General features: G+C 40.6%; 2 protein-coding genes across 4 annotated transcripts; one reads left to right on the forward strand and one right to left on the reverse strand.

The window, feature by feature from the left end:
• Nucleotides 1-8,462: 8,462 nt before the first annotated feature.
• On the reverse strand, nucleotides 8,463-13,458 carry supt7l (SPT7 like, STAGA complex subunit gamma). 2 transcript variants are annotated; one of them, XM_077580065.1, is made up of 5 exons: nucleotides 13,308-13,458; nucleotides 11,816-12,274; nucleotides 11,380-11,704; nucleotides 9,901-10,138; nucleotides 8,463-9,821 (listed from the first exon to the last, which is right to left on the reverse strand). In XM_077580065.1, the coding sequence occupies exons 2-5, from the start codon at nucleotides 12,238-12,240 to the stop codon at nucleotides 9,529-9,531; spliced, it is 1,281 nt and encodes a 426-aa protein (XP_077436191.1). In that variant the 5' UTR covers nucleotides 12,241-12,274; nucleotides 13,308-13,458; the 3' UTR covers nucleotides 8,463-9,528. The 2 variants fall into 2 exon arrangements, with proteins under 2 accessions (XP_077436191.1, XP_077436110.1); XM_077579984.1 differs by lacking the exon at nucleotides 13,308-13,458 and adding an exon at nucleotides 12,828-12,946.
• Nucleotides 13,155-23,149, forward strand: slc4a1ap (solute carrier family 4 member 1 adaptor protein). 2 transcript variants are annotated; one of them, XR_013295916.1, is made up of 15 exons: nucleotides 13,155-13,967; nucleotides 14,121-14,316; nucleotides 14,395-14,523; nucleotides 14,608-14,668; nucleotides 15,751-15,890; nucleotides 15,979-16,139; nucleotides 17,491-17,560; nucleotides 17,843-18,044; nucleotides 19,642-19,738; nucleotides 19,800-20,046; nucleotides 20,198-20,296; nucleotides 20,379-20,446; nucleotides 21,823-21,892; nucleotides 22,318-22,578; nucleotides 22,733-23,149. XR_013295916.1 is itself a non-coding variant. In XM_077579818.1 (14 exons), the coding sequence occupies exons 1-14, from the start codon at nucleotides 13,155-13,157 to the stop codon at nucleotides 22,365-22,367; spliced, it is 2,403 nt and encodes an 800-aa protein (XP_077435944.1). In that variant the 3' UTR covers nucleotides 22,368-23,149. The 2 variants fall into 2 exon arrangements, 1 of the variants encoding a protein (XP_077435944.1); XM_077579818.1 differs by having other exon boundaries at nucleotides 22,318-23,149.
• The last annotated feature ends 1,886 nt before the right edge of the window (nucleotides 23,150-25,035 follow it).

Here is a 25,035-nt window from a genome sequence, read left to right on the forward strand (position 1 = left end):
TGCACAAAGCCAATGTACTGCAAAAGCTCTTTTATTGCATTGGTCTTTCCCAGCAATCACTGTCAGCTGGTCTTTCATTTGGATGTTCACCTGAAGACAAGCAAAGAAAAAAAATCCTTCCTACGTCAAAAGACAGAATTCATTAAGTGAAAAACAAGGTTTTAATAGAAAATCATTATAGTCTACAAGTGTCAAGGGCTCAGGAAGCTAGCTGAGGTTAATTTCATTCTCTCCTCCCTCTCCGGCAGCAAAACATTATCTCTGCTTGCACATTTTAAAAGAAGGATTAATTGAACCATTTGTGCGGTGAAGGCATTTGAAGGCCACAGTTTGGAAGACTAATTGAACAGTTGGAACTTCTCAAACCAATTTTGTCAATTAAATTCAGTTCTTGCTGTTTTGTCTTTCATTTGGATATCTAAAGGTCAAAATACTATGAATGAAAGAAATACTAATTTTATATTTTATTTTGAGGTGCGGAAACGTGCACTTATTTAAAAATGTAGACCAAAATGTCCCCAAAAGAGCAGTATTTATAGCCTACCAATGGAAAGCCTGGCAGGTCACCATTCAGTGCCCGAGTTTCTTCAAAGAAAATAAAATTAAAAAAACATAAGGAAAGGGGAGTAAAAAACAAGGCTCAAGCCCTGCCCCTTAAAAGTGGGGCACAGTATTGAACCTGGAAAAAAAACTGAGCACAACAGAACTTTAAGAATTGTACATGTGGAAGCCAAGCAGAACACAGTCGATTATGAATGACTAACACTTAAACAAGTTGCTGACCATGCAGGGGTTCACTCAGCCGACTTCAGCAGTCTAGTTTGCCTTTTCACTTGAAGTCAGCTAGGATATGCAGTTGAAGAAAATAGATACAAACACAAAGTATAAATATGTTCCAAGTACAACCACGACTGCACACAAGAGACTCTTACTGGCGGCATACACTGCGCACAAACAAAGATAAATCAAATGAATCCCACATACAGTAATTCATTGCAGCAACATGGCTTCCTTTGCTTTGTGCAATGCCATTTATCAAAAACAGTAATGATATCAAGCTGTTTGCAAGCACGCTGGCAGTGTCAACAAAATCACAGCAAATTGAATACTACAATCAATTAAGCAGATTCAAAAATGAGCTGAACGCTAACAGCGTTAATTAACCTTTACAAACATGTAACACAACAACAAGCGCTTACTAACCAGAGTGACTCCAGTTAACAGCCATTCATTTATGCTGCGATGTTGGCTGCACAATGGCATAATTTAGTTCTGGTGGCATCAGTGTTTGTTTGCAGCACCGTCAAGCTGTGTTCCACATTGACGCTTGTAGACAGTTGTGCCGCAGATAAAGAATAATATATTTATATTCAAATAGTTCAGCTTTAAAAAAAAAAAAAAGAATTCCTGCTGGTGAAAAATGTTATTCTTATTCACGAAGAGTGTCACAGATATGCTACCCCCTTTTCCTGAAAACACAGTCAGGAACACAAAACATGTCAACATGTGTGCAAAACAACACCCATCATTGCTGCAACGCAGACGATGAAAGCTTTTCTCTGATTTTGTACCAAAAGCAGTGCACTGTAAATAACAGAATTACTGAAATGTTGGAGGGGTTGCCTTGATAGTTCATACCTACATAATATGGCTCATAAAGATGAACTCTTTCACTGCCATGGACGTTAAAAGACGTCAAGTAAAAACCTACGGAGGGCTGCCAATGACGTTAAAAGACGTCATCCAATTTATTTATTTTTTTGAAACAGGTGGAGGAAAGCCTTGGCCAGCTGTGGTGAAGGTTTCAAGCAGATCTAGTTAGCCTAATGACTATTTTTGGCCCCTAGATGGCAGCAATGACTCTCTTTTGACAAGATTGGGTAGGCGTCAGTCGAAGACGTGAGGCGGAGCTAGAGGGGACAATGGCTGGGGAAGGGAAGAGAACATGGCGACCGGTTGCAAGCAGCTCACGCTCGAACTGTTTTTTTCAAAGACGAAAAGCATCGACCAACGCTAAAGAGCACATTGATGACGACGATGATCATCATCGATGATGATGATGGTGACTCCGAGGTTGGAAGCATTGACGCGGCAGTAGAAGACGTGAGGCGGAGCTAGATGACTGAAGAAGCGAACAATGGCGACCGGTTGCAAGCAGCTCACACTTGGGAATTTTTTTCAAAGACGAAAGGCATCGACCAACGCTAAAGAGCACATTGATGACGACGATGATCATCATCGATGATGATGATGGTGACTCTGAGGTTGACGCCGAAGTTGGAAGCACTGACGCGGCGGCTATGACGACGTCATAAAGGTTCACGGGCTAGCGATGCTAACACCGGAAAACGCGGAGCACAACCGAGCACGCTCAGGCGGACGTTCAATCGGACGACAAAGAGTGCCCCGAGTCCAATGCATATTCATCGGAGTAGTGGGTACAGTCTGCTACTTGCTATTCCCCGGAAAAAAAGGCCGTCAAGAAAGTGGAATGTCTGCATGCGAAACGGACAATCGAAGTGAAACGTATCTGTTGTGCAAATCCTGCTCCGTCTCCTTGCACGCAGGGCAGTGTTACAAAAAGAAAAACTGTATTTGAAACATCCACATAATTGTAAATAGTACCACAGTTGCACACATTTGTAAATAGTTTGCGAAATTGTTTTGTCAAATTGTTACACTGTTGAATGGAAATAAACGTATTTTGCAATCTAAAAACACTTTTTCATTGTTGGTGGTGGTGTATTACAGAAGTAAAGCCCTATTTAGGTGTTTGTGGCATCATTCATGGACAAAAAGAAGTGTACAATTCAATAGAGTGCATGAAATAACATTGTTTCACAAAAAGCTCTTTTTCTCCGCTTTTTGTTTCAAAACAGAGCATTTCGGTGAAACTAACCATTTTCTATTGTTGATTACTGAAGAACGGAATAAGGTAGAAACAAACTTTTTTTTCTGATGAAAGATGAGAGTTCAATCTTTCATTTGGTAGTATGTGTGTTTCCATAGTCCAAACACAACATTTTCTGTGGACCTTGAAAGATCAGTCAAAATGCTTAAATCGGCTGGCACTGGCGACATCCCGTTTCTGAAAACGTCTGGCAGTGAAAGAGTTAAGTCAAGTCAAAAAATATATAGATATTATATTGCTTGTGGAATATGAATCAAGCAGCAAAATCCACCCATTTTTATCCATCTCATGTGGCAGCCATTTTGTTGCTGTTGACCGAAAAATACATCACAATTGCTCTGAGGTGAGGTTTATGCTGCATTCGAGGAAGGTGGGAAGTCTGACTTTTCTGACCGCCGACCTTTGGTCTCTTAAGTTCTCCCGGATTTGTTGGAATTTAGATGTCTCTGGGGTTGGTGAAGGACTCTGGTTGGTGGCCTGGTGGGTGGTGTCTGGTCGGTGCTGGATTTCACTTTCCTTTCTTTTCTTTGGTCCTTCCTCGGGTCTCCTGACGGCCTCACGACTCTGGCTGGAAGTGTTCAGTTTAGGTGAACGGTATGGGATTTTTTAATAGGTATTAGGTGAACAAATGAATACACACACACTCGCACGCATGCACGCACATACACATACTCACCCACATACAAAAAAATTTTTTTTAAAAAGAGAGCAATGATGATGACATGTCAAATCGGTAAAATTACCGAATGAACAATACTGAGCAATCCAGAAAGAAAATATATATATATATATAAAAGATAACAACCCATCACGGCTCAGCATACGAACGTCACATGACCAAACTCAGACAACATATGAGCCATGATTTGTTACCTGAGCCCTGAACAGCTATGCTGTTGTTTAAGTTAACAGCAAATGTCAAAATGGCCACCCCTTGAGATGGATAAAAATGAAGCTTCATGAAGCACTTTGACTCTGATGGTTCTGATGGTGCGGCAGAGGCGCTTGGCCAGCTTGCACACGGGATTGTGGGCCACCAGCATGAATTCCAGCTTGTCCTTGTCCTTCTGGAGGGTTTCAATCTCTTTCTGCAGGTCCGCTTTCTCCTCCTCCAGTTTTTCAGTTTCCTGATAAGACAGAAAAGAGAGATCCGGTCAACAACTGCCCTTCCAAGCTCAAAAGTGTGACTGGTATTGTTTGGAACACATTCTGTTACTTTGCAAATCACTTTAGCTAGCTAGCTAATTAGCTAGCTTGTAGTGACAGGTGCTCCAGGTAGTGGTACCGTCACTTGCATACGATGCAGGTTGGCGTGGGTTTGCTGCCTGGTCTTTATGTGTGTGTGTATATGTGAGTGCAAAAAAAAAAGAAGCTTGTGGTGAACGACAAATGAAGCACTTGTGATTTTTTTTTTTTTTTACTCCTGTAAACGGCAATGTTAGTTTAAAGGTGCTAGCTAGCTAGCCAAACAGCTACCTAGACAGACAGACAGACAGACAAATTAAGCACTTGTGATTTTTTTTTTACTCCTCTAGGTGGCAATCTTGGTTTAAAGGTGCTAGCTAGCTAGCCAATCAGCTAACTAGACAGACAGACAGACAGACAAATTAAGCACTTGTGATTTTTTTTTTACTCCTCTAGGTGGCAATCTTGGTTTAAAGGTGCTAGCTAGCTAGCCAATCAGCTAACTAGACAGACAGACAGACAGAAAAATTAAGCACTTGTGATTTTTTTTTTTTACTCCTCTAAACGGCAATCTTAGTTTAAAGGTGCTAGCTAGCTAGCCAAACAGCTACCTAGACAGACAGACAGACAGACAAATGAAGCTTCATGAAGCACTTGTGATTTTTTTTTACTCCTCTAGATAGCAATCTTGGTTTAAAGGTGCTAGCTAGCTAACCAATCAGCTAACTAGACAGACAGACAGACAGAAAAATTAAGCACTTGTGATTTTTTTTTTTACTCCTCTAGGTGGCAATCTTGGTTTAAAGGTGCTAGCTAGCTAGCCAAACGGTTAACTAGACAGACAGTCAGGCAGACAGACAAATAAAGCTTCATGAAGCACCCTTTTTTTACTGTCTAGATGGCACGCTTGGTTTAAAGGTGCAGTGGAAATGTAATAATTTTCTATTGCACTAGCCTTTATCTTGAAACCAAATGCACCACCTTAGAACAGTCAAAAAATATTAATATATATATATATATATATATTAATATATATAAGTGCTTCATTATGCTTCATGAAGCTTCATTTTCCCATGACTAGATTTTGCTGCTTAATTCAAACTCCACAAATGCAATATTAATCAGAATGCTGTGTTTAGACTGTGGGGGTACAGAGAACATCTTATTGTTAAGAAAATGTTTGACTTGAAAAACTTTGCCTTAAAAATGTTTTGAATCCAATTTTCTGCTGAATTAATGTGAAAAGAAGAGAAACTGAGGAAAAACAAGTTGGCAAGAAAGATTGTTGTCTGAATTTCAACACAAAGGATTTATGACAAAGAACTTTAATCAAATTGAAAATGACTTGAAGGTGCCTTTCGAAATCTCAGAGTGGCAAGGAAAAAAGGAAAGACTTTTAACACCAAACCCTAAGGTACAACGCACTAAAAATACTTTCACAGATGTGACGTGCTGTTGACTCAGTCGCCTCCTCGATTTTAGATGCAGGTGACAACACTTTACTGATTGCTTGATGTAAGACTAGCGGTACATTTTTATTCTTAAATAGGATCGTGCCATGCACCTTCACCAGGTTTCTGATTATCTTTACATCATGATGTAAATTAATGAAATCCTGAGGTTAAAAGAGAAAGGACGCAATAGAGTGTTTCTTTCAACTAAAAGAATTCACAACAAGAAAAGACAGCTATAATTCAGCACATGAAGAGAGGACAACATCCAAAAAAGAAGATTAAAACGTTTGTCATCTCCTTTTATTGCTTCGTTGCCTCTGCTCATGTGACAAGCCAATGAGACCAAGTAATGATGAAGAAAAAGGCAGTTTCACAGGCATACTTTAACACTGCCTATTTAATTGGCATAGATCTCCTTAGCTTTTAGTAAAATGCTGGGTTAATAGAACAGCTTTCACGTTGCCAATGCTATCATCTAAGGGGTGCAAATAACCAATAACCATGATTATAAGAATGCAAGCGCTTCTATTCCGAGTCACAGCATCATCTCTGTTAGCCATTTTCTCATTCCATTTTGGAAAGGGTTTTGACAGCTTTCGAAAATGTGGCAACAAACAGCAGATGGGATGGAATGGTGTCATACAGCTTCCACTCGCATAAAGTGGCAGTCGCACAACTGCAGTGTGAGAAAGATGTCGGCTCACAATACTTTGTCAGACGCTTCAACCACAGGGTGTGATGTTGGTAGATGAGGGAACTCAAAAACACGACCTGGCATTATTAGTATTTAGTATTTTCAATTAACTTCTATTCAGTTTTAATGATACAAATGAAGCTTCATGAAGCACTTGTGATATTTTTTTCACTCCTTTAAATGGCAATCTTGGTTTAAAGGAAATTTAACCATTTCCATTGCTCTAGCCTTCATCTTCAAACCAAGCGCACCATCTAGAGGAGTAAAAATATATCACAAATGCTTCACGAAGCTTCATTTCCCCATAAGTAGTCTCGAGGCACTCAAAGAGCACACGCCTCGCTTGTTAAAAGACAAACTAAGCCCCAACTGAAGCCCATTTCAACCACCAGGGCAGCATTTATCACATTATTAGAAGCCATGATATTTCTCCGTTGTTATGGCAATGTCATGAATGTTTAAATTGTAGACGATGAACGATGAAGGGCGCACACTGCCGCCGTTTAATGTTAAGAAGTGAGAGACTGGGGGCTCCTTCACTATATCAATAAATCACATGAAATACTTTCGGCGCTTGATGTGAACACATTGCCCTCACTCACATCAATTGAAGCAGAATAGAATGGGGAAATGCAAGTACTGTCTGTTGTATGCACTATGCAGGCATGGCACGCTGTCTAATGAGCTACACCAACATAGTGCTGCAACTTGAGGTGGAAAGAAAATGAAATCAGCTGACATATGTGACTGACAAATTTGACAATTATGCAGTAGGGAGAGCTACAGTAACAACATGAGTTCAATGTGAGTCTTTACTGCATGCAGTTCAAAAGAGACTAAATTAGGTGTCAAACTTCCTTATAGTCTATATCATTTAGGATATAAAAAAAAAATAACATGCAGAGCTGGCTGATCCTCTCTATGTACTATCTTTTGTAATAGGTTCCTCTTTTATTGGCCATCCAGTAGGTAACACTAGTCCTAAAGTGAACTGTAATGTGGCGGCGCTATGCTATATAAATAAAATATCAGTAACAGCAAGCGTTTTGGGACGATGTAGTGCGAAATTAAGCCATTTGTTAACATTCTGGACAAATCAGATGTCTGGTAATTGGTATCACTGCATTGGCACTGAAGCCTCCACTGAGGAGGGGGGGCTTCATGCCAGGTTGACATTTGCGGGCGACACAACACTGCTCTCCAGTGGCTGATAGGTGAACTTCAAGTCTGAGGGAGGTTCAGCACCTTGGAGTTTCTTCTGTTTCCAGAAAAGAGAGTGACTCAAGGACAAAATTAAAATTGTCAATATGGCCCGACAGTAGTCACCTCACTCATCTTGTGCTTCTAATGGATTTGCAAGAAACCTGCTGCTCCTCAGGAATAACAACCAATCAGAGACATGAGACGTGACTGGGAGGTATCATACATATGAAACGATAGCGGAATATCCACCTCAAGGAGTTTAAAAACCAACAACAAAAAACATCCCGTGTTTGTCAGTAACAGATCAAAGGGACCTCGAGCAGCTGAGAAAATTAAGAAGGAAACTAGAATTAGCAACGTTTCTGCTCAACAGGCAAGTTTATTACCGCTGATTGATGACCAATTTTTTATTGATTGTACATCTCACAAAATAGTGAGTGAGCAGCCCTGCCTAATCTCCTTCTATTTATTATATATTATGATCCATTTATTATTTAAAGCGCCAATATTACACTAGTCAGTGACATTCAAGGGTCACTTGATTGCTCTTAACATGGGAACTTAGGCTATATAAAAGATGTCTATGTAAAAATGTCAGCACTAAAATTCAGCCCCCTAAGGAACTCATTAATGAATTAATGCGTTGTATATGACTACATTTCACACATTTTGTGCCGCCTACTTTGTGGGCGTGGCCAGCTTGTTTCTCCATTTCACCCGGTTAATGTCATCGATGGGAAAGAAGCAGTCTAATATGTTTCTTGGCTAATTGTTTTGTCATGTTCTGTTGCCATCTAGTGTCTGAAAACTGTGACCAATCGCCACCAAAATTCATATACACTTTCCTAGTCTTGTTCTCTTCAACCTGTGAAAGCATACTAGCTATACTAGCTATTACAAAGGGGTGTTTTATAAATGAGTTTGTTATATACTAATTTCTTCAAGACAAATTGGTGAAATTGAAAATGCAAGCTAGTATCATTTTTCTGATCAAAAAATACACAAAGAGAGTCTATGAGTGGAAAACGGGCCTTTAAATATGTTACAAATCGACGCCACAGAGCACAGCATTAAACCTTAAATACGGCACACACACTAACTACTCTTAACCACATACGGAGCAACAGTGCCAATGACTTCTTTTTTTATGTGTGATCAGGCAGCCATGACTTAGCTATCACAGAACTTAATTAGACGTTAGTATAAACCTGGCTATAAGCACTTCTCCCACTCGGAACATGCACAGCAAACTGCCCGTGGATTTGAATATATCAGCTCATTGAGCAGGAAAAAATTAAGCAATTACTTCGCCATTAAGGCTGAATGCACATTGTCTTCATGATGTGTACAACCAAACGGTGCTTCCTGCTGGTGTCAGTTTGGCTGGAACAGATGCTAATTTAGCAGAAACTCTTATGGTTGGTAGGTGTGTGAAGCGTGTATAGTGAAGCCCCTGCCAAGTGGATTGCGTTACTGGGGGCTCCATGCAGAGGAGGAATGAGGAGTTAAAAATATGCAGCAACACGCTCAAGGTTTTTGTTCCTGGCTGTGGAGTTTACATATGAAATGAAAGCAAAACATTCAACTTAATTATGGTAATTATTATGAAAATAGGAAACTTTCATACCTACATTTTTCATCATGTCGACCTTTTAATAACCCTAAGACTCAAATCAAATCTTATGTTTACGTTGTTATATAATTAACGCCTGGCAATGGCAACTTTATATAAACCACTGACACTTCATTGCTTTTGTTGTCCCTCCTCACGTGGCTAAAAATGTGGCCTAAATAAAAGCAAAAACAGTTTTACACTGCAAACTGCAACTACAATAACATTGGTTAAGTAATACTGTACCTTATTGACATTACACTGAAAAAATGGGGATTGATATTTACTTGAAAAAGCTTAGTTAAGAGCCCCACTAATCTAAACATGGTATTCTGATTAATATTGTGTTTGTTGAATAAGAATTAAGCAGCAAAATCTACATTTTTTTTATCCATTTTAGGAGTCGGATCATTCAAAAAGCCAGTCAACGTATCTAATCTTTGGGGAGTCCAGTGCCTCCAACATGACGTCACATCTTCTTCGCTCGCTTCTTGGGTCTCAGGTTGAAGACGGGTGATGTGCTCATCAGGGAGTCGGGCGAATGTGAGGCATAGCTGCCATCTGACGCCGCACCAGCGGGAGAAGACCCCATGGCGCCTCCCGACTCGCTCATAGTCGACATGGGGTCCCCCTCCTCAAACACATCCCCACCCAGGTGGTGATGGGGATGAGGATGGTGAGCAGCACCTTGGCCTTCATCACCGTCATGTGGTTCCATTTTGACCTGTGGCCACAAAGGGGAGTTGTTGGCCACACCACCACCTTGAAATAACCGAGAAGAAAATGGAACAAAGTCAGTTCAAGGCATAAGCATGAAGCGCCTGAGAAAACAAACACTCACTTGATGTGTGAGGAGAATGGTCGGCATCCAGGCCTGCGGACAGCCTCTCGGCGTGAGCCCCGAGGACCCCCATGGGCAAGGCTTGGTCCCCGGACGCGAGGTCGGCCTCTGGCTCCTCACTAACCGGGAAGGAAATGTCACTCATGGGCTCCTCCTTGATCCTGAGGGGCTTCGAGTCCTCCAGAGCCTTTTCAGGATTTACCAACCTTTTGTATTCTTCTGACAGATCATTACTGACCTGGATGGGCAAAAGCTATTTTCAGTCCTTATCAGCAGTTAAACATGACAAACACGGAAAAACAAAAACCAGCGCCTCCATTGTCCACAGCTCCAGGTGGTTATTATGCAGCTCGTTAGTTATTCAAATGAGATACTATTTATTTAGTTTCACAATTTAAAACGGGTGTTTTGATAGCATGTCTGGGATGTGCTTTCATTAAAATATCCCACAAATTACAGCACTCAAGAAGTTTAGACGAGACAAGTGGCTGCCACTTGTGAAAAGGGAGCCCAAGTGTAAAGAAAAAAGCAAGCACTTCCTACACTTGTGAGTTAGTGTGTGGTATGTGGCACATAAAAGTGGACTTGATACATTTTCCATACTAAGTCCCCAGTATTCACAATAAATAAAAATGCTCATCACTACGATCATTGTCAAGTGTTATATTTAGAACAGTAAACTGTGCTAAAAAATATATTTGGATTGCTTAAAACACTGTAAAACAAATTATACTATCACAAATCCATGGAATTTTCTAATATGGTTGCTTTTCAAATATTCAGCATGTACTGTATCTAAATTGGATTCTACTTTAACTCATTCACTGCCATTGACGGCTATAGACGTCAAAAATTAATTTGAACTATTTCTAGTTTAACATTTTTTCCCACTTTTGTTAACAAAAGTATGAAAATCTAGAATTTCTTTTTTGTATTAGAACAGATATAAAATTTGTGACTAATCGTAAGTTAACTAGTGAAGTCATGCGATTAATTACGTTTCAAAATTGTAATCACCTGACGCCCCCAATTTTTTATAAATTCTTAAAAAAATAAACATTATAACAAATTTAAAATAAAATAAAACATTTAAGAAAAGGTTATTAAAAATTAGGTGCATCAGGCGATTAAAATTAATTGCATGAATTCACTAAACTCACGATTAATCACAAATGTTGTATCTGTTCTAAAGGTACAAAAAAAATCTAGGTTTTAATACTCTTGTTAACAAAAATGGGGGGGAAATGTTAAACTAATAGAAATAGTTCAAATTATTTTTTTACGTCTATTGCCGTCAATGGCAGTGAATGAGTTAAAAAGCTTTGATTTTTAAAAATCCCCTTTCCTAACATTTTGCAGCAAAGAGCATATATAGCCCCACTGAACGGACTGATAAGATTTAGAGGAGCTTCTAAGCTTACATGATCTCACAAACGGCACTATTATGTTACTTGAGCCTGTGGCCAGTCCTTCCCTCACCTGTAACATGTAGCTGTGATAATCCTTGATGCGCACTTGCCAGAAGCGCTGCAGGGCTAGCACACTGCCGATGCCTACTTCATGGAAAACTTGCTCCATCACGTCAGGAAAGGGACTGGCCCCCAGCCGGGCCTCCCTATCCACAGCTACCCGCAGGAGGCGGGTCAGGCGCAGGTAGTGCTCGTGAACCAGGTCGGTCAGAGTTTCTAGCACGCTCTCTTGGGCCATTTCAAAGCCTGCGTGGGCCAAGATGGTGGCCACTGACTGATATAGGAGCTGTCTGCAGGAGGGCCAACTCAGCTCTGTGACTGGCTCCCCTCGACCCCTGAAAATGGGACAAGTGAAGGGACAGCACAGAATGTTTTGAAACAGTAGCCCATCTGTAAGCTGGACGGTCACGGTTCAAAAGTTAGAATGCACTATAACCTTGACTTACTTATAAAAGTCACTTTCAGGGTCACTGTGGCGGAGTTGGAAGGGTTGCCGGGGATCTTTGCTGTCAATTGGTAGCAAGTCATCAGGCATTGCGGGTGGGGTTGGAGGGCGCGGGGGCAGGTTCGTATCAACATCCTCCAGCTTGCCGCCAGCCTCGGAAGATGTCGAGCTCTGACCCTGAGCTGCCGCCAAAAGGCCACGGAGGCGGCGGGCGTGCTGGCACAGCTGCACCGTGTGAATGGTAAGACTGCACGGCTCGGACGGGACATCCAGCATGGTGGTGGGGCGCGGACGCTGGGCCGACGGCTGATGCAGCGGAGGATCCTGCATCTCCACCGATCGAAATTCCCGCTGGAGCAAATCAAAGGAGCTGCGACTGGCGGGAGCCCCTGCAGGCCCAGGGATCTCACCCCAGTAGCGCATCATGACGAGCGATCACAGACAAAACTCTTTTTGGATACTAAGAAAGGACGAAAGGCAAAAAGACAGCTCGACATTATTAGAAGTTGCAAAATATTCACAATACTGACTGACAAGTAGGGTTGTACATCTTCAAAGTAGGAAACTTTTCATGGGAATTATTTATGGGAGTAAACCAGAAACTCAAAACTGAACTAAAACATTCTGTACAGGAAAGAAAATGTGCCCTTATTTCTAATAACAAGCTGAAGATTGCATAGACAGACTCTCAGTAGACCAATCTGTATAAATAATAATAGTTGTTATTATTAAGTTTGTACAAACGGCAAAAGAAGTCCTTGTCCTGTCTCGCGCAGCTAAATAAAAAAAAATGTACTTGTTATATTGAGTAAGTTATATCAAGATAAAATCAAATTATTTTCAATCGCTCAATCATAACTGTCAAAACGATAGCCAGTGATTGTGCTCCTCCAGTGTGTTTAGAAAAGCAACGCATTTCAGTGCATTGAGGCGCGACACCTACACTACGTACATGGACATTGAATAGACAGAAATGTGTCTGATAAAGTAAAAGAATAGCAATTGTTGCTCACCTTTTCAATAAAAGAAGCGTTTGCTACTGTACGTATATATTAGTATACACAACCAATGAGCTTATTTGAAATGTTGAACGGGAAATAAGCCTTTCTCTTCCACTTGTAACACTTTCCGGTGAAACAACGACAACAAAAAATATTCCAGAACGAAAAACGTGCTACAACAAAACATCTGCTTTATTCAGTTGAACATCGATCATTTCTGTTTGAAAATATGTGTTATTTGTAATTTTATTGTAGTGCTAATGTTCTTTTTGGTTAATTTCGTTTGGTTTATATACAAAGGAAGGACCCGGACTAAATTGATAGTCGCACCAAACAAACATGGCCGCCTCCGAGCAGCTAGGCGTGAGCGTGATAAACACGGCTACAAAAGAAACCAACTCTGCGATGTCAACAGACGAGAGCTCGGTAGCAGAGAACGACACAGGACGCGAAAATAAAGAAATGCCCGGAGATGACCAGGAAACAACGGACCTTTTTAAAAAACCAACTGCGTTCGCTGCGCCTTTCCTCGTCAGCAAACGCAGCCTGAACGCTGCTGCCGCTCCATCCAAACCCGCAGTAGAGACGAGATGCGAGAAAGAGAACAACGAAGCACAAGTTGAGGGCACTAATTGTGAGCCATCTATTACTCCAGTGGACTATAACGAAGCGCCTGAAAAGATCACAAATGGCGATGAACAAAGAGACATTCCTCCAGTAAACGTGAAAACAGAATGTAAACCAAGAGCGGTCCCGCCCACTGGCAAGTTCCCCCCTCTCCCATACACAGAGCCGACGTGGGGTGGCCCTGCTCCGGCAGACGTCTATTCTCTTGAAATTCTGAAAAACGGCACCATAGTGGACAAGGTGCCACTTGCGCAAAGAGGTTACTTCGTGGTTGGACGTTTGCCGGTGTGTGACGTCACTCTGGAACACCCGTCCATCTCCAGGTATCATGCTGTCGTTCAATACCGCCAGCAGTCCGGCGAAGGAGAGTCTCTCGGCGAGGATCGAGGTTTCTACATCCAGGATTTGAACAGCACACACGGTACCGTCGTCAACAAGAACAAGATTCCTCCCAAGACGTACATAAGACTCCGCGTTGGACACGTACTTAAATTTGGAGGCAGCACGAGGCTATTCATCCTTCAGGTATTCTGGAGCTTGGTTTTATTCTTTCCACAGTTTCCTTCTTATCATATTACTGTAATTGATTTGATAAACACCAAAATAGATGACAGTGTAGCCCTCAACCTCAAGTTGATTCAACACCTATTTTATGCAAATAAAGTATTTTTCTCTCAGGGTCCAGAATTTGATGAAGAAGAGGAATCTGAACTAACAGTCACAGAGCTGAGGGAGCAAGCCAGGAAACAGAGGGCGACGCTAGAGAAGAGAATGACGGAAGAGGGTTCTGATGAAGAAGATGGAGAGAAGGACGAAGAGAAAAGCGTCAAGAGCAAAGTGTCCAGTCAAGATTCAGGCTGTTCTTGGGGAATGGGTGAGCTTTTTAAGGCTGTGCATGGAACATGATCTGCTTTCTTTTTACACCATGTAACACCATAAACTCCTCATGCAGCTGAGGAGGCGCTTCCAGAAGAAGACGAAAATGGGGAGAACCCCTTTTCAACAGAGTTCCAAGAAGACCAGGAAGCTGCCTATTTAAAGGACCCTAAGAAGGCCTTACAGGGGTTTTATGACAGGGAAGGTAATGCGCAATGAATCCACAACAAAAGAGGGCAGAAAATGTTTTTTTTACTTTTAATAATACAGTATTTATATGTTACATTAGGCGAAGAGCTGGAGTTTGAGTATGAAGACAAAAGCCACGGCAGTTGGCTCTGCAGGATCAAGTAAGTGTCTTGAGGACCCGTTAGCCATATGTCAAGTGTCCGCCCAGTGATGCAATTCAGTTGTCAGGATTGCAAAATCCTGATCTCACTTGTGGTGATACCAGGTGGGAACAATTAATCAAATTCAAATTCACGTCGTAATGTGGAAGAAAGCAATTTTCAAATCGCCAAGGCTGCAATTTGGGATGGGACTCTGGTTCATTAAGGTCAGTTGTTTTATTTCACGCACGCACACACAAGTTTGTTTTAATATCTTTGTGGGGCCATCTCATTGACATAATGCATTTCCCCTAACCTCAACCATCAAAATTGATTGCCTACCCCTATTCCTTACTCTAACCTCAACCATAACCCGATTCAAACCTAAACTCTAAAACCAAGTCTTGACCCTCAAAAAGAGGTCTAAACTTGTGGGGCCCAGCAAAATGGCCCCACATGGACGGGTGCCCCCACAACTGTGTGAAATCCCGAAATGTTGGCCCCACTATGTAACAAAAACAAGACCACACGCACACACGCTGTACAGTGCCTTACAAAAGTATTCAACCCCTTTGAACGTTTGTGGCTTTAAACACCGAGATATAAAATTAGATTTATTTGTGAAGAATCAACACCAAGTGAGACACAATTGAGAAGTGGAATGAAATTTATGATAGTTTAAATTGTTGTTTTTTTTAAACAAATAAAAAAACTAAAAAGTAGGATGTGCGAAAATACGAAAATTGTATTCACCCTCTTTTCTCTCAGTGCAGCCAATTGACTCCAGAAGTTACAGTATCTGGTGACTTCTAAATGATCCAATGTTGACCTAAATGACTGATGAAGACTCAATTGCAATCATTTTAATAAATCAGATGTTGCTTATTGTAATACAAATTAATTTCTTACAACAGATTCTGTGTCCATCACCAAACATATTTAGTTTTTGGCATCCCAATCAAATGGTGTCAAAAAAGTGGTACAGCGCAGATCACCTATTGTGCTGCATTTTAACACCGGTAGCAACATTGTAACATTGGTAGAAAGGTGCTTCTGCAATGTGTTACGGAGCTGCAAAATGATCCTGCGGATCGCTCTTCCAGGCTGCCGGTGGACGATGCCTTGGGCCGACAGCTTGTTGCCGAGGCGACCGTCACGGGGAAGAAGAAAGAAGCGGCGGTCCAGTGCTGCCTGGAGGCCTGTCGGATGCTGGAAGCCAGAGGACTCTTGCGCCAGGAAGCAGGTGGGAGGGCTCATTCTTTACCAAGCACCGTGTCAAGACTTTCCCGGCGTTCTAACAAGTGCTCTTCTGCTTGGCCACGCGTGTACAGTGTCCCGCAAGCGCAAGAAAAAGAACTGGGAAGATGAGGACTACTATGACAGTGATGATGACACCTTCCTGGACCGGACAGGCACCGTTGAAAAGAAGAGGAACGAGAGAATGAAAAAAGCGGGAAAGATTGAGGAGCGGCCGGAGACGTATGAATCACTGGTAAAGTCAGTACGCATGCCACAGTAGAATACAGCAGAGAGTCAAAATGAATCGATTAATCGATTATCACATTAATCGACAACCATTTTAATAATTGGGTAATCGGTTGGAGCCATTTTTTTTTTATTCAAAATTGTCCAAATTCTCTGATTTCAGCATATCAACAGTAATTGTTTACTGATTTCTGTAGTCCTTCATAAAAGAAGACCGATTATCTTCCGTGTTGAATCAAAATAAGACATTTGCAAACATCTGTTTTTAATACAAAGTACGAAATAAACAATCACTGGTTAATAAACAATAATGGGGGGGATGCTACTTTGATGCTAAATTAAAATGATCGATAGATTAATTAATTCTAGAAATATTCGATAGTGACAGCACTAGTAGAGAGGGACCTCCTCTCTTAGTATCTCGTAGTGATGGAAAAAGAAAGCTTTATGAAGCACTTGTAATATTTTTTGACACCTCTAGATGGCTCTGTTGATTTAAAGATACCGTGGAAATGTCATCAATTTCCATTACATTAGCCTTTATCTTTAAACCAAGATCACCATCAAGAGGAGTAAAAAAAAAATGATTGCAAGTGCTTCATGAAGCTTCATTTTCCTATCGCAAATATCTCGGTTAGTGCACTACTGCTAATACAACTAGACAAAGTGCAATTTGTACAGAAATTGTGTGGGAATGCTGAAAAGCTGAATGCTAAGATTTGAATTTATGTGGTTATGAAGTAAATTGAAAGATAAATTACAAAAGTACTAAAATGTGGTCTAAGCGGGGTTTGAACCCAGGTACTCCGTGTGCTATTGAGCAAACTCTACTTTGTTCGAAATCATGACTAATGGCGTATTTATTTTGAAAAGTGTCACCTGATGCTGAAACTAGCATGCATTTAATCATTTCATTTCTTGATATGGTAGTCAATTGGTATACATTTGTATCACTTAGCATAATGGCCATGGATATATTTGCAATGCCCAGTCGAAGGTGGGATTCGAACCCGCGACTCCCTGGTTACAATGCACTTTACCAACTGCGCCACTGAGCAGTGTCAGACATGTGTTGATGATGAGAAGTTGTATGTATGGAAGTGGGTGTGGAAAAAGTTCAATTTCAGTCCCATTGAAAATGAATGGGGAAAATGTGAAATCAGACAATAAATACCCCCAGAGGCAAGAATTTTTGAAGCAAGTTGAAATTTGAATGGCGTAAATCGGAAATATTATATCTTGCCGATGCCGTTGAGGAATCAGATTTCATCAGGTTTTATTTTTTGAATTAAGTAGCTGGGAAATATAGCTTGATTTTCAAACATGTAAAACACATTTTTTTGTTTTTTCACCCGTAGCTGGCCAAGCTATCACAGGTGGAGAAGGAGGTAGCAGAAACACAGAAAAAGCTCGGCAATCGTGGGAAAGGCGAGTCATTTTCAAATGGACACTTGCAACTGGAAACTATTCACAGCACTTCACTTGTCACACTCTTCGTATGGCTCACTTTAAGATTTCATTTTGGCTGTTATAATTATAATACATTTGCAAAAATATTCCCAAAATGTTTTTCCACTTCTAGTCTCTATGGGGTGTTAGTACGGAATTTTGAGGAATTGTTTTTCTTAATTAGTTTTGGAATTAGGCCGTAACATAACAAAATGAACACTGTGAGTACTTGAGTACTTCATGTTGATATTTGCTGACTAGACTCTTCCGGCTCTTCGACCGACGACCCGCTGGACGCCTTCATGACGGCCGTGCGCAGCGATGCCAGCATGGACGCCAGCATGGATGCCGTGGAGCGCCGGAAGCTCCACGTGCACATCGCCGATCTGCGAAAAGATGCCCAGCGCCTGCGCAAGTTGGTGGAAATCACTCGCCCTTCGCAGCTTCCCTCGCTCATCCCCAGGTGAAAGCCTTCTTCCAGTGTTACTTTGAATCCTTCATGTGGATATGCTGTAAATAGAAATACATTGTACACTACTGTGCAAAAGTCTCAGGCAACCACTGGTTTTGTTGTTTCAGTTGGGCTGGATATCGATTCTAATTTCCTCAATTGATTCGATTTCGATTCACAAGAGTTCAGTTCGATTCAACTTTTCCCGATTCGATTCGCTGTAGTTCGCTCCGATATCGATTAATTATGGAGCATCAATTCTTTTTAAATGTCAAGGCCATGATAAAAACTCCACAAATATTACATTTTAATAATAAAGTAAATTTTGCGTAGGCATTAATTGATCAAATGATTTAGTTTAATAGTGAAAGTAACGCTTTATTATCATTTAAGTGTTACACAAACATTGACATCAGCAAGGATGAGATGAAAATATTTTCATAATTCTAATTCAATAATTGTAAATGTAAACTAAAACAAAGTGCAATAGGTCCGGTTTTCCATAAATGTAACAAATTAGTATTAAATTCATGTGAACAGTAAATTTCAAGAAAACAGAAAGATGAAAAATTATGTCCTTTTAAAATTCTATTTTCTTAAGAGTTTTTTCTTTTTTTTGAGGTTGGGGGGGGGGGGCTTCAATAATTGATTCATGGTTTTATGAATTGATATTGGGCTCGGAAAGGCAATTCTATATCGATTATTAAAAAAAATTAAGCCCAGCCCTATGTTTTAGTTTGAATTATTTTATATAGTAAAACTTAGGGAAAGATACAAAAAAGAATTATGGAAAAATGTAAATTATATTCAGATCAGTTTAAAGGTGCATATAGAAGATATTTTCCCAAATTTAATTGCGATGGAACAGTCACAAAAATTAAATAAATATCATAAATCATTTCATTTCCAGCATTTCCAAAATTTGTATTACACTTAAGAATTCAGCCTTGGTGGAGGTCTGCATTCCAAGTGACATTCTAATCATAGATATTATGTTATTATGTATACACATTAAGTATACTGTAGTTTACGGAAGAAGAAAAAAAATCACGCTTTGGGGAGAAATATTTGACAAAAACCAAGAACAGTAGAGCAAAAAAACTCAGTCCCTAATTGTGTTGACAAGCAGCGAATGACTTCTGGTTGGATTCCAAACTTGCAAGTTCTAACTCTGGAAAACTTTTTTTTGCCTACCTAAACTCGAATCTGGTGTCACACTGTGACCAAGAGTATCCTGTTCAGTTTTTGCGCCTTTTAGTGCTGTAAATACTTGTTGTAACAGATGCCTTATGCTCGAAGGTGGCGCCGGGAACGCACAAAAGGTGTTTGCCAACCGCCGAACGAAAGTAGAAGAAGAAATAGAAGCAGCAGTTGTCATGGCAACGAATGTGTGGCGTGTCACTAGTTCACCAACAAGCACAATAACGGACCAGGATTATGCTATTAGCCGCAATGTCAGCCATTTTAAACTAAAAAGAAAAAAACGTCTCCATAGTTTGGAGTGGACATTTTGAATCCAAATGGTAGTCCAAAAAAATACATTGATTGTAACTTACAGTAAAAATATTTCTGTTTTCGAGCACAACTTGATCATATTTTGGTGCCGTAGTGGCAGCTCGACATCCGAGAAACCGAAGAAAGCCTTGCCGCTTTTCGGAGCCATGAAGGGAGGAAGCAAGTTCAAGCTGAAGACTGGCACGATCGGGGTAGGTGAAGTTTATCTTTCCAAGTGGAAGCAAACCCAACCAGTCTTCATTTCTTCTGTAGAAGTTGCCTCCCAAGCAGACCGTCTTGCCTCCTGCGCTGTTTAACATGAAAGAACTTCCACCTGGAGAAGAAGAAGAAGAAGAGGAGGAAGAAGAAAAGAGGGAGGTAGAGCAGGAGACGGCTGAAAAAGAGGAGGATCATGATGATAAAGTGTGCGAGTTGGACGTTGATCCCGTAGGGGCCAGTCAACTCATATCTCAAGAGACTTCAGGACAGAAAGGAGAAAAATCAGCGCTGGAGCCAAAAGGTCAACTGCCAGAAATTCCTTCAGAAAATACTGAATCATAATTTATGCCACTAGGTGGCAGTGTTAGTTGTAGGTGCAAAGATAAATTTTTCAATTCTTCTCTAGTATTTTTGTCAAATGTCCTTATCATTTTTTTTTGTGCTCATATCAGAGCAAAGTCCTGTAAAGAGGAAAAGCAAAACTTGCTCTGGCACAGGGAACCCGCTTCCTCATCAGAACCTCAAGCCAAACCATGAGTCATCATCTTCTGGTGAGATTTACTGTTTCCATGTGGAGTTTCGTGCTCCCCAGAAATGTCACCTTTCTGATCTTAACTCACTTTCTCTCAACAGAATCCAGAGACAAGGGTGACGAGGATCTCGGTCCGAGAAAGAAAAAGAAAGTCATGGGTCCCAGCAGGGTAGGGTCATCATAAGGGTTGCAAATTTACAGTCAATTTCTGGAAAGTTTCAACTCCAGTCAATTTCCATAGGAAATCAATGTGGATTATTTGTTTACATTAACATTTCAACTTTCAATAGGAATCATCTCTTAACTGAAGATAATTTAATGGAAAAGTCATAAAATAAATATTTAGTTCTGCCATATAGTAGACAGCCACACAAAAATACATACCATGTACCTTAATCCATTTTTTTTGTCCTCTTTACTTTTTGAAGCTTGCTCATATCTGAAATTTTGGCCCGCAATACCAAAAAATAAAAGACTCATAAATTTAAAAAAAAATTGTAAAGTGGGTGACTAGTAAGTAGTGATGGCAAAATGAAGCTTCTTGAATTACTTGTGATTATTTTTTGACTCCTCTAGGTGGCACTTTTGCTTTAAAGACGCACATTACACTAGCCTTTTATCTTTATAGCAAGAGCACCATCTAGAGGAGTATTAAAAAAAAAGCATAATTTCCAACGAACGTTTCCAACTTTGTAAATTTCTAGATAAGACTGTTGATAAGACTGGTTTAGATTCACAAGAGTTCAGTTAGATTCGATTTTTCCCGATTCGATTCGCTGCAGTTCGCTCCGATATCGATTAATTATGGAGCATCAATTCTTCTTAAATGTCAAGGCCATGACCAAAAACTCCACAAATATTACATTTTAATGATAAAGTAAATTTTGCGGCGGCATTAATTGGTCAAATGATTTAGTTTAATAATAAAAAGTGTTACACAAACATTGACATCAGCAAGGATGAGATGAAAATATTTTTATTTTTATTGTAATTCAATAATTGTAAATATAAACTAAAACAATTCAGAATTTTCTTTAAGTACACTAGGTCCGGTTTTCCATAAATGTAAGAAAATAGTTTTAAACTCATGTGAAGAGTCAAGAAAACAGTAAGATGAAAAATTATGTCCTTTAAAATTCTATTTTCTTAAGATTTTTTGGGGGAGGGGAGATTTCAGTAATTGATTCATGGTTTTATGAATTGATATTGGGCTCGGAAAGGCGATTCTGTATCGATTATTAAGAAAAATTAAACCCAGCCCTATGTTTTAGTTTGGATTATTTTATAAAGTAAAACTTTGGGAAAGATAAAAAAAAAAAAGAATTATGGAAGGAAGACATGACACTGAGAAAAATGTAAATTATATTCAGATCAGTTTAAAGGTGCATAAAGAAGATATTTTCCAAAATTGAATTGCAATGTTGCAACATTTCCAACTTTGAAAATGTCTAGAATTTTGCCACCACAGTCACTCGACACGTATGAAAGACTGAGTTAATATGACTGTGACACATAATAACACAGCTTCATGTTGTGTGTCCTCAGCCACCTGTGCAGCTTTCGAGTCAATATCCACAAGGCGACCCCGATTACTGTGTTTGGGTGCCGCCGACAGGTAACTTGCAAAACACTTGCATTCTTTTTAAAGTCAAGCTGTGTTGATCTGTCTGAATGATCGCATCTAGATGAGATCCAACAAACAGTCAGGAAGAAGATAATGCAATGCGCTCTTGTAATTGCTCACGTAAACCAGAGGTCCCCAACCCTGGTCCTCAGGGACCAGTATCCAGCCTGTTTTCCATGTCTCCCACAGCCAACACAGGTGGAGATCATTATCAGCCTTCTCCAGAGATTGCTGATGATATGAATCACCTGTGTTGGCTGTGGGAGGCATGGAAAACAGGCTGGATACCGGTCCCTGAGGACCAGGGTTGGGGACCTCTGACATAAACCATCTGAATAAAATGGCTTACTTACTGATACTGCATATTTTCATTTAAGTGACACCAAATTCATAGATGCCTTATTCATCACTTTCAGGTCAAACAGGAGATGGCCGCACGCATCTCAATGACAAGTACGGCTACTGACTCGTATCGAACCCAACACGTCAACGGGCCCCCTGCGCCAGCATCGTCACACTCCACGATCACGCTCATGAGAGACCACAAGGGAATGAAAGCTCTTCAAATAATGATGTCGGCTGAAGATGAGATCCAAAAAAGCACCCGGGTCCCAGCTGACAAGCGTTGCCAATGCAGGCACTTGACCCCTTTGACCTCTTCGACACACAAGAATCAGGTTCCGTCCTTTTCACCCTTCAGGCAGAAAATAGAAAATGGCAGGCCAAGATGAAGCAACTGAATTCAGCTTTTTTTTCTCCTCTCTCTCTCTCTCTCCCCTTGTCTCCGGCTGCTCCTCTTTCACTTCAAACCACCTGACATTCAATCTGCAGCCCTCCCCTTATTTGGCTCTACTTGATCACTGGCATTACTTTTTTTTTTTCCCTCCCCCTGCGAAAGAGAGTGTGTAGCAGGGAGGGAGAGCAGTGAAGCAGCTTTTCTGACCATCTGGACACTTGGATGGCTTACTGGATGAAACGCAAGCTGATAATGACTCAAGCTACAGTAAACAGAGTTGTGTGTCAGCTGACGCACACACACACACACACACACACACACTCACTCACAGTCCAACCTTCTCAAAGTTCTCTTTTTAACAGGATTGCCTTTATGCGCCATTGTTGTGCGTTTACGTAGGATTCCCGCTCATTCTCCGCTTCTTTTCTGCTGACAAAGTCAATACTTTTACATTGTATTTTGTTATAAAATATGTTATTAAAATGACTGTCTGGGTTATTTGACACACTGGACATTTTGTTATCTTGTGGTCTTGGCTGTCAAGATGTTGTTGCGCTCATCCTGGCTTCAAACATGCAGCACAAGCCTTGTGCGCCCCCACCACGCAGATTCTTTTCATACGCACCAACTGTGACAAACCAGCGATTAAACCACAGGCCGACACACTCGCTCACTCGGCGCAGTGGTCACAGAGCCACTTGGCATGCTTAAGCAACCTCGTTAGGGGTTATTAGGGGCACTTACATAAGGTCAGTTGGGTCGAAGCATAATTCTGCTGATTTATATAATACAAAACAGCTAAGTTGTCTTCAAATAGTATTATAACGGGACATGGTGGTGGCAACTGTGTAAAAGTCCGCTAAATGATTTGACACTAGTGGTTGCTTGACATTAGCAATGGTTGAAAAGGATGTCATTTTAGTCCCTTGCTAACCCACTTGACCTAAATTACAAAAGCTGACTGCTGAAGTTATATTCTTGACATAGGGCAGTAACAGAGTGGTGGGAAGTAACTAAGTACAATTTGTCACTGTAATTACATTTAAATTGTTTATTCTTTCTGCTATTTGTACTTAATTTTTCTCACAACTTTTTACTCTACACTCCTTTGTCAATAGGCTTGTTACTTTTTTCAACCTTCTCGATGTAAGTAGAGAGAGGTAAAGTCGACTGGGATTGAGATCTTGAGAACGAGGAACGTGAACTACTGTAGGTAGAAACGATGTCGCAAACAAGTATATTATGTGCTTCTATTTAAGTACAGAGTGTACAAGGGGTTAGCACATCAAACCTATTTCAGAGTTTGTCGGTTTGAATCCGGTGTTCCGTCAGATCAGCATACCCGTATCTTAAACTCTATCTGTAGCCTCACCCTAAACCAGAGGTGTGGACTCGAGTCATGTGACTTGGACTCGAGTCATGAATTTGACTTTAGACTCTACTTGAAAAAATGTTAAAAGACTTGCAACTCGACTTGACCAACAAAGACTTGTGACTTCACTACGGACTTGAGCCCTTTGACTTGAATATACTTGCTTCTTCCACCAAAACAAAAAGATTCAAATGTATGTTAACGAGTAAGTTTCTTGCAGTGTGTGCAAGCTGGGCTGACTGCGCCCTCATTCAACAAGTCAGGAAAGCCGCAAAGGCGCAAACACACCCCGCCTACGCTAAAGCAAACTTCAAAATAAAGCTGACCAAATAATACACTGACATCAATGCAATAGCCTTGGTGGATTATACTTTGAAGTTTGCCTGCATGGTGTCGTGGATGCCAGCTTGACTACTTCTCTTTGACAATTTGGCTTACATTATCTAGGTTTTTATTGAAATTACATATTTTCTACCACTATTATCATAATGCCACCCCGAAAGTATATTAAATAGCGAATTTAGGACGCGAAGAAACTGCAAGTTAATTAGGCCGTCATTGCACGATATGGTACAAATCTCCGGCGTTCGTGTAGCTAGTAGCTAACTGTTAGCATTAGCATCGAGTACCTGGCTAGCAACAGTAGTTTGACAGCTGTTGCTTGGCTCACTTGCTTTTCTTAGTGTGGACCTATGCTACTTTTTACTCCCACCTCTGCCCTAAACTAATCCTAACACCCAACCTGTTCTTACTGCGCGTGACCTGTTCCCTGCAGCACTTGCACAGAAGTGCAAGGTATGCTACTCCGACGGCTATGCTGTATGGTCGAGACACCGGATTCCAGACTTCTGTGTGCCAGGCCGCTTGCCCATTGAGTTGGGATAGGCTCCAGCTCACCTGTGAATGTAAAATGGATCGAAGAACTACTATGACTGTATAAGATTGTTCAAACTCAAACATTGACCAAATTTTGTTACCCCTCTGTTAAGCAAAGATAATGATCATAAAAAAACAAGAACAAATGTA

The sequence above is a fragment of the Vanacampus margaritifer genome, chromosome 1 (genome assembly GCF_051991255.1).
Source record: "Vanacampus margaritifer isolate UIUO_Vmar chromosome 1, RoL_Vmar_1.0, whole genome shotgun sequence".
NCBI lineage: Eukaryota > Metazoa > Chordata > Actinopteri > Syngnathiformes > Syngnathidae > Vanacampus > Vanacampus margaritifer.

What these genes read in the sequence shown, in the direction of transcription:
- slc4a1ap (XM_077579818.1), top strand. Translation starts at nt 13,155, where the DNA reads ATGGCCGCCTCCGAGCAGCTAGGCGTGAGCGTGATAAACACGGCTACA. An exon ending in AGGCTGTTCTTGGGGAATGG is followed by an intron (nt 14,317 to 14,394) that starts GTGAGCTTTTTA and finishes CTCCTCATGCAG; the next exon opens with CTGAGGAGGCGCTTCCAGAA. An exon ending in ACTCTTGCGCCAGGAAGCAG is followed by an intron (nt 15,891 to 15,978) that starts GTGGGAGGGCTC and finishes ACGCGTGTACAG; the next exon opens with TGTCCCGCAAGCGCAAGAAA.
- supt7l (XM_077580065.1), bottom strand. Translation starts at nt 12,240, where the DNA reads ATGATGCGCTACTGGGGTGAGATCCCTGGGCCTGCAGGGGCTCCCGCC. An exon ending in CCTGAAAGTGACTTTTATAA is followed by an intron (nt 11,705 to 11,815) that starts GTAAGTCAAGGT and finishes TCCCATTTTCAG; the next exon opens with GGGTCGAGGGGAGCCAGTCA. An exon ending in ATCACAGCTACATGTTACAG is followed by an intron (nt 10,139 to 11,379) that starts GTGAGGGAAGGA and finishes TTGCCCATCCAG; the next exon opens with GTCAGTAATGATCTGTCAGA.